The 9,482-nt window shown below is 38.5% G+C and overlaps 2 protein-coding genes across 3 annotated transcripts; both read left to right on the top strand.

The window, feature by feature from the left end:
* The first annotated feature begins 125 nt into the window (after positions 1–125).
* Positions 126–7,524, top strand: LOC117564536 (uncharacterized). Its single transcript, XM_034243358.2, has 2 exons — positions 126–294; positions 6,607–7,524. Exon 2 carries the CDS (start codon positions 6,640–6,642, stop codon positions 7,297–7,299), a length of 660 nt encoding a protein of 219 aa, XP_034099249.1. The 5' UTR covers positions 126–294; positions 6,607–6,639; the 3' UTR covers positions 7,300–7,524.
* Positions 7,525–7,932: 408 nt separating this feature from the next.
* LOC117566202 (uncharacterized) lies at positions 7,933–9,478 on the top strand. 2 transcript variants are annotated; one of them, XM_052002253.1, is made up of 3 exons: positions 7,933–8,962; positions 9,022–9,148; positions 9,194–9,478. In XM_052002253.1, the coding sequence occupies exons 1-3, from the start codon at positions 8,082–8,084 to the stop codon at positions 9,233–9,235; spliced, it is 1,050 nt and encodes a 349-aa protein (XP_051858213.1). In that variant the 5' UTR covers positions 7,933–8,081; the 3' UTR covers positions 9,236–9,478. The 2 variants fall into 2 exon arrangements, with proteins under 2 accessions (XP_051858213.1, XP_034101619.1); XM_034245728.2 differs by having other exon boundaries at positions 9,206–9,478.
* Positions 9,479–9,482: the final 4 nt, after the last annotated feature.

The raw sequence follows: 9,482 nt of genomic DNA on the forward strand, positions 1-9,482 counted from the left end.
CTTGTTTTATGCTGCTCACAGCAGTTGCTGTTGTTATTGTAGTCGTTGTTGTTGTTGCTTTAGTTTTGCTTTTTGTGTTTTGTTTTTGTTTTGGGGACAAGCTATAAACCGTGGCAAGATCGTCGTTGCGTTCAGTTGGTAAAAGTGAAGCGTTGCGTGCGGTTGTCTCCACACTCCATAAACCAATTTTAAGTACATCATTTTCCAATTAGTCAGTTTTCCTCACTTTTTCGTTCAACTTGATCAATCGCCGCTGCGTGAAACGTTTGGTGCTGTTTACATTTTACAAACAAGGTGATTATCCCCGCATATCCTTGCAGGATATTGACTTAAAAACTGTTCGAGAAAAAAATACATTGAAAGCCGTCAGTGTTTGGCTTTAGTTTGTGTTGTGAATTGTTAAGTGCAATTTTTTTTGGGATACCATTTTCAATTTCAAAATTAAATTTTTTTGAAAATAATTAAAAGAATATTCTCACTTATCTTCATAATTACTATGTAATGAAAATTTTTAATTGGTAATTAAAGGAAATTTCAAAAGTCATAGGAGGAACTAGAATTTTCGACAGCAAAGATAAAAGTTCTAGGGAAAAATAAATGTTTTTAATGTGTATTGAAGAAGTTTAAATAAAAAAAAATTGAAAAAGAAATTTGAAAAGAAGCATATACAGTAAGTCAATACTAAACAAACAGGACACGTAAAAATACAAATATATTTGGATTATAGCTAAAGAATCGTTGATCAATTTAAAAAATTAACGAATAAAAATGCACAATTTAACTCACTGCAGATAATAAATAAAATGACAATATATTATTTTTTAATTTAAATGAAAATTTTTGAACAAGTTTGAAGGATGAATTCAATTATTCAAAACTCCGAAAATATAAGAATTGGAGATTGTGTAGAGTCTAGACTAATGTGTGTGGCCTTGTTGTGGTAGCCCTTCAAATAGAATAGCAGAAGAACAAAGTAAGTCAAGTAGATTAGTTGAGAGCTAAACAAATACTTAGATGTCATAGGAAAACTTTGCCTGAGCTCGTATATGCAACAGCAATTAAGTGCGCCCTCGTTTTTTACTAAGCACTTCTGGGCAAGAACAGCCCACACCCATGTCACACACACACACACACACACACACACACACACACACACACACACACACACACACACACACACACACACACACACACACACACACAGATACTTGCACCTACCTCCCATCGTCCCCTCAGCCAAATTACATGCATTGAAGCAGAAGATTGCGCAATATGTTTTGTGTTTAGGCCGCAGTGCAAATGAGCGGAAAATCTAATTTTCCAGCCGCATGCAAATTTCCAGCCGTATTCTTTTGTGTACTCTGCTTGTTGTTGCTTTTATTGTTGTTGTATATTGTTGCAATATGCCAAAATGTCAGTTAAGGCGTCGTTGTGGTCATGAGCTAACTGCTGCTGCTGCTGCCGCTGCCGCTGCTGTTAACGGCAAAACAATAAATGCTACTGCAGATTGGAGGTCGTAAACATAAAAAATGCTCATAATGCTTAATGGAGTGCCCTCTGTCCCCAACTCCCCCCCGGTGTATAAAGATAACAGCCAAAATTGGAAACAAGAGGCAATGGCAAACAAAAACAAAAAAAAAGAAGTGGAAAAATAGCATTTGACATTTTTAGTGGGAAGCAGCTGTGACTACAAATTACACAGCACAGCTGATGGGCAAGTTGCGGATGGCATCGTGACCATACTATAAGTATTACTCGTATAATGCAGGCAATCTCCAAAACGAACAGAAATTCCACTAAAGAAATCGCAAGTCACGTCTCTCAACTCGCATCTCGCAACTGGCAACTGGCAGCAACTGCAATTTCAAGGCTGCCAAATTGACAACAAATAATTTATTTTTAATACGCTGCGAAAGTCGCACAGTTGCAGAGATCATTTGCAGAGATCTCCCAAAGGAAAGTTCCACGACATTGAGCGATTAATAAAGGGTTTTCCAAGCAAATGTTCATTTGATGATGGAAAGCATTGCGATGCTGCTGCAATTGTTGACTACGTGACAAATAGTTGAAGGCGGCGCTGCCCACGTCGAACTAACGAAGCGAACACAAATTGATTCAGCTGCACATTCTTCGCCAGCTAGATTACGTCGAGTACCTTTCTCTAAAAGTAAAAACCTAAGTCTAATATTTGCCCAACTCATTAGCGAGTTGGTCAGACCAACTCGAGAAGACTCTCTTCAAGCCGCATTCACATCTCTATATATACAATATATGATATGTAGTATATATGTGGTAGATATGTATACTTCTTTTTTATGTCATGACCAAAAGAGCTGCAAATATTTTCACTATCATTTCGTGGTACGCAAACTGACATTGTTATTATTGTTTTTTGTTAAGTTGTTGTTTTTCGCATTGTCTGAAAACCTGTACCTGATGCTGAGCTGCTGCTGCTGCTGTTGCTGTTGCTGTGGCAGTAAAAGTAACGCACCTTGCTGTGAGCAAGCTGACAGCTCAGCTCAGTATAGCTCAGCTCCTTTGCTGGCCAGCAGCTTCAACTGTCCCCGCATCGTCTCCAACTGGCTTCAGCCAGCACCTGTCTGGGGCGATCACAAACTTGCTTGACACTTGCCTGGCATGCCTGACTTTCTTCCACACACAGTGTCTGTCCAGTTTTTCTACATATTATTTTTGCGCGACTTTGCTCAGGCAGCGTCTGGCTGCCTGCTTCTCGCAAGAAACTCCGTCGTCAGGCAATTAAAATCGACTGCAATTGCATCCGCAAGTGCAACTTTCTTAACAGTTTGTGGCAAGCATCCTGCTCAGACATTCAGCCCTTTTTGGCTGGTTTGGTCGAGTGCGTTTTGACCCCATGACATAACCACAAGTTGGTGCTTGCAAGTTGCAACACGCTTCTAATTAACACCAAAAACTACAACAATGCCATCGATTGCAGCTTGAATAAACAGCTGCATACATGAGTATGTAATACAAAGGCTTGTTGCAGACCTACTTTTAGCCAAGAGACGCCCAGTTGTTGCCACAACAATAACAACAACAACTTCAACAACAATATAACTGGTGACAACCAGTTGTTGTTGTGGTTGGCAAATCCGTCTTCTTTATAATTGCTGTCATCGGCGCATCATGACTACAAAAACAAAATAAAGAAGAAAAAACAAAACCCGTCTCAGGCTGGCGTTCTACATACGACTACGAGTATGAGTACTCGCATTCGCACTCATACTACTCAAACTACTCACTAGCCAAACCAAAACAAACTGATTTCTCTGGGAAAACTGATGAGCCGCTTTTCCAATGATTTCCCATTAACAGAAAGCTGCCATTCAATTAGAAGCATAAATGCATCAATGGACCCAGTTTCAATTCGCACTCGAAGTTTGCAGCTAATGCTAAAATTGTTCATTTAGATAATTTATAAATTCGTAAATCAGACTCTTATCACTAAAATATTTTGATATTTAATTTTTATCTTCCCACAAAGAATATTTCAAAATTATTTAATCAATTTGCCACAAGCAATGCGTTTAAAAAACTCTTCATCTTTTAACATTTTAGTCAAATTAAAAAACAGTTGCAATTAATTTACAACTTTTTGGCAGCCAAATTAATCAACGGCTTAATAACATTTTTCAATAAATTTTTTTAACAAGCTAAAAATAACCAAAGTCGTTTTTGATAGGCGAATTAAAAGCTCATGATACATAAACAACGAGTTGAAATGCGTTAAAAATAAAACTTAACGACTAAATCATGCGCTGTAAAATCAATTAGTTAATTTTGCAATGTTTTAATCAAATTTTTAGCAAACAAGCATTTTTTCAGAACTAAAAATTTCTTTGTCGGTGAAAATTGGGAAAGATTTTGACTAAAAATTGTTTGATAAGAAAGATTTTATGTATTTTATATTCATAAATTAGACTTTCAAAAAAACAGGGAATTCAAATAATGACAAACTGCAAAAAAGGAAATTGCTGAAAAATGAAACAAGTGTGAAAAACCTGTTGTGATTAGCCTGCAGATTTTCGACTCTAAGATGTGTCTAAGCTTGAGATTTATGGACATATTTCAGCATCGACGAGACAGTATGGGAAAAGGAAGGCATGCATGAAGGCATGAGGCAATGGAAAAAGGAATGCAGGTGGCATGAAAAAAAAGCAAAAAAATAATCAGGCAGATGCCACAGCGCATGGCACGGAATTAATTATTTAACACACACAACACTGACTGAGAGAGACTAGCAGAAATTGGAATTGCACAGATGTTGCACATTAATATCTAAAGAAAAAAATAAAAATGTAAACATTTAATTTTCAACAATTTATTTGGCTATTGAGCACGCTTCGAAGGTTGAATTAATATTGTTTTTTTATTTCTTTTGCATTTGGCTATTGTTGTATTTTTTTTGCCACTTATATAAGGAATTAAGTGGCGTTTAAACTGAAGAGCACCATCATCATTATTATCATCATAACATAAGTATTAGTCATAATGGTGCAAGTGTTCACATATGAATCCACAATTATTCACTTTATTCACATTGCCTTTCTCTTGCCACTGTGATCCACGCAATTTACAAGTGCGCAAAAGACCAAAAGAAAAATAAAAATAATAAAAAAAAAACAAGCAACAACACGATAAATAAATAAAATCAAAATATATTCAATGAAATGCGTTAAACAATTGTTGCATAACAGTTGATAAACGTTCAAAAATCGAATTGGCCACTTAAACAACGCCAACAATTGTACGAGTTCCGAGTTCGATTTCGATTTTGACTTCGACAGCAAGTGCGAGAGTTGGTTTCTGTCTTTCTTCTTCTCTCTTCCATTTTTGGGGCTTCTCTTTTTCGTTTTACCCACGACAATTAACCCAATACAAATAACCAGATGCAGACGCAGAAGCAGGTGAAGCAACTGAAATTTCAATTACAACACACAGCGGAAAATAAAAAATGAAATAATAATAAAAGCAAAACCTTTTGCCGCCTTATCAGACGGAAGACACACGCTCAGACAGAGTTAAAGTGTCGGCCAACAGCGAACAACTGTGTGTGTAATATATGGCCCAAAAACAATCAGCAACAACAACAAACACAAGCAGACAGCAATGCAACTTTCTCCATTAACGTTAAGAAAAAATGCAGAAAAACAAAAACAAAAACCATTTGGTATGCAAAGCCAGACTTTGCATTTAATAGCTAGAAACCAAAGAGTTTGGCATGCGTCTGCCCTGCCTTACCCTGCTTCCCATGTCTCACATGTGGCTCTCAGCTCTTGCAACACTTGCGCTTGCGCCTCAATTCTGCTGTAGTGTAGTGTAAATGCTTCACATTGGCATAGGTCAGTTTTCGAAGCTCACTTTTTGGCTACCATGGAAGTGGGTAAAGGTAAAGGTCAAGTGTTTGTGCCAAGTGTAAGCCTCGTTTGCGGTTTATGACTGCTCTTTAAGGCGCAAGTAATTGCCAAGCAGATGTAGAAAGCAACCCAAAAAGAGGGCTTTGGAATTGTGGCTAGCATATAGAGTACACAATTAACGGGAAGTATTTAGTGCAGCGAATGAAAATAGACAGAAAAGGAACAACTAAAATATATTAAATTGACTTTTTAAATAAACATCTGAGCATCTTAATTTCAAACAGTTTTGATTATTATTTTAAAAGTACTTGCATGAAGCCTTCTTTATTTACTACATCAGCTATTAGTGCTTTGACAATGCCTGTCTTTGTATTCTATACAATATCTTTGTTCCATTGAAGGTCAAATCACGTGTATTACCAGCTGATTGAATGACTGTCGATCATAGTTAAATGTAAAATAACAAAAAAAAAAAAAAAACAATTCCAATCCGGATCCAATTGTAGTTAATAAGCAATTTTATGTAAACTCATCAATAGGATGCACTGTTGATGTCGGCTTTGAGTTGCGGGCGCAGCTGCCGTCAAAAGACTATAAAATTTGCATACAATTTTATATGGCTTTTAGCCATAATTTATAATAGATAAAAGCATAAAACAATAAAGTGATTTGCATAGTGCACAATTGGAGGGAGATGTAAAATATTGTTGCTAGGCAGCAATTCAAATAGTATCAATTGAAGAACTCTCATGATTACGAAATAGGGCTGAAAGAGGGAGCGAGGGAAAGAGAGAGAGACAAGGCCGTTTGGCAAACCCCAAATCGAGAATGGAAAACTACTCAATTAGGCGAAATGGAATTGGAAATCGAATTGTCCGCGATTTAGACAATTGCCAGACGGCAAATTCCATACACACAAAACCTAAAAAAAAGAAAAACAGAGCACAACAAAAACAAAAGTCAAAATCGCTCAAATCTATAGAGCACCCCCGATAGATCGATCTATTTCCAATCACTGATTTCGCATAAACGATTGTCATCAACTCAGCCGAGCGGAAATGGGTTGGGCTACGCGCTGGGCCTCGTTGGGTCAGTCGGTTAGTCACAGACCAAAAAAAAAACAAAACAAGAAATTCAAAAATAAAGACAGTCTAAATTCGAGCTTAAGCGTAACCACAACTCCTACTACGGATAACTTAAATCTGTTTTTTTTCTCTGTTGCTGGCAGTGCTCTACTTCTCTCTTCTAGATTTAAATAAAGATGTTTGTGCTGCGCACGTTGCTGCTGCTGGCAGTGAGCGCCACTGTGGCGCTGGCCCAGCGTCGTCTTGCCCTCCCGGATCCTCGGAGTTGCGCCAATCGTGTGCGTCATGCCACCTATCGGGATGCCCGCGGTGTCTCACACTCGTACTTCTTCAGCTGGGAGCATGCGCCGACGCGCAGCCTGGAGGTCGATTGGTTGGATGCACGTAACATTTGCCGGCGGCATTGCATGGACGCCGTCTCGCTAGAGACGCCGCAGGAGAATGATTTTGTGAAGCAACGCATTGCCCGTGGCAATGTGCGTTACATCTGGACGTCGGGTAGAAAGTGCAACTTCGCTGGCTGCGACAGACCCGATCTGCAGCCACCCAATGAGAATGGCTGGTTCTGGTCGGGATCGGGCGGCAAGATTGGACCCACATCGCAACGCAACACTGGCGACTGGTCCCAGACGGGCGGCTACAATCAACCACAGCCCGATAATCGTGAGGCTGCCCAGGGCAACGATGAGAGCTGCCTTTCCATTCTGAATAACTTCTACAACGATGGCATCAAGTGGCACGATGTTGCTTGCCATCACATCAAGCCCTTCGTCTGCGAGGATTCCGATGAGCTGCTCAACTTTGTGCGCTCCAGAAATCCGAATGTGCGTTTGTAATTCTAATTCTTAATTACTAAAAATAAGCGAAAAACAAAAACAAAAAAAGAGTAAACAAAACGAAAAAACAGGAAAAGAAATATTTATGTAGCATTAAAACCGAGCATTGATTGATTCTTTCGATTGATTGATTGACTGCTTTACCCCACGCGCTTTGGCCAATATCGTTCATATTTTTAATATTTTTATGGTTTTGTTTGCAACAAATTCTAAAAACGAAAAATTTGAATAACAATTTCCGTGTCGATCTGCGCATGAAAAACAAAATTGTTAAATAATTTTAAACAACAAATTGTTAATAAAAAAAATACCAATTGAAGCGAAATTTTCAAATTATTTTCATTTTGAATAGGTCTTTGGGAATTTTTTTTTTTTATAATAATAATTATTAAAAATTCAGTATTAATTATTAATGATTATTGTGCTTTTAAATATAACTGCTAAAAGAAACAGAGAAAGCTTTACGTTCAGCGAAGCTTAGCTTTTTCACACGCAACCAGCCGCTAGATGGCGCTACCATAATATGCTTTGGCTTTTTTATTTAGCGGTTTTCTGACTGAGTAGGATGCTATAGACTTGTAAATCTTTATCGTTTACCATAGGAACTTCAGAACTTTTCATCATTTGAAGCACTCAATTTTTCTTATTACTACATACAGTTTTTTTTCGCACACAACAGAAAAATATTAAATTTTAAGATTGTGTACCGTCTGTACACCCGAGAACGGATCCGTTTTCAGTGCAGTGTATTTAAAATCATTATATTGTTGATTTTGTAGTTTATGAAAATGGAAAAGAGAAATGAAAGGAAGCATGAATTGCCTTGTAAAGCAATGCTAAATTTTCTATTGCGATCCGAATTAGAGGCCGAGTCCTCGCTGAATCCCTTAGCATCGGAGTTTGTGCCTTCGTATCTGAAGCCCGAAATACCGAACTTGAACTTGAATTCGAATCAAAAGATGAAATCCGAAGCAACATCGACGACATCATTAGGTCATAGTGAGATTGTGGGCGATGCTTCATATTTGCATGCTCAGCGACAGCTTTTTGAATTGTTGCATCAGTTGGGCAACAAAATGATGCCACTGCAAGCAATCAATGTGAGCCTTACACCCGATGGTCATGGCATCAATATGCAGTTCCTTGGAGAAAGGGAAACTTTGTCCAAACAGATGTTGAACGAGAAGTTATGCCAGAATGCATCACTTCACTTGGAAATGGACGAACGTTCCTGTATGCCACGCCGATTGCCCAATGTGCTGGCTGCCAATTTCATGGCTCGCATGGGAGATGTGCTCAACGATAAGATGGCCTGGAGTGATCAGGCTGACGATACCAATAGCTCATCCACCACAACCACCATTAACTCGATCAATTCTGATGCTACTAAGCCAGAGAATCTGCAAGGCAACCTTATAAAATCTTTTGCTATTCCGATTTCGCAAGCGACTGACATTTGCAAGTGCGACAAATTAAACGCCAGCCCAAGTGGCAGCTACGTAGTGTCCAAGAAGCAATTGGAGCCAACTACAGGCAGTGCAGCTGAACTCAAGCGGTCTAAACCAAGCCTTATATCCAAGGCTCCCTCTCCAAGTGGACTAAAGCTTAACAGATCGGAGATACGCCAGAGACCAGGCATCGCCAAGCTGGATTTGCAACACGAGTAAGATGACTTTTTAGAGTACTTAATATATTCATTAATTAACTTTCTTTGTTGGGTAGGAAAAAGTCAATTAAAGGTACACCAACCCCTCGAAAGAGTATGGGTCAGCCCATCAAGAAGAGTCCTCAGAAGTTGCCTCCACGTGGCACTTACACATCCCAAATTCGTCAAACTGAGGCACAGAAAGTAAGCTTAGTTCCAAATTGAATTACACAATATTGTTAATTCTAGTTTTGCTTGCAGCGTTTGGGTCTTTTGAAAGTTGACAAGTAGCCAATCATACATGTTGTTTATAGGGACACACTTGAGGAAATATATGCGATTTATGCATACTTATGGGAACAATAGTGTACAGGTAGGAAACTATTGTAACACGAAGGACGGGCATTTTTCTAGAGTTTTACACACGTGGAAATTTTCATTGTTTTTAAGTATGCAAAGTTCGTTAGCGCTGGTTGAATATGATTCCAAAATGTCAAAGAGTTCTTGGGAGAGAAGAGAAGCTGGCTTTAATAAATAA

This window comes from Drosophila albomicans, chromosome 2L, assembly GCF_009650485.2.
Source record: "Drosophila albomicans strain 15112-1751.03 chromosome 2L, ASM965048v2, whole genome shotgun sequence".
Taxonomy (NCBI): domain Eukaryota; kingdom Metazoa; phylum Arthropoda; class Insecta; order Diptera; family Drosophilidae; genus Drosophila; species Drosophila albomicans.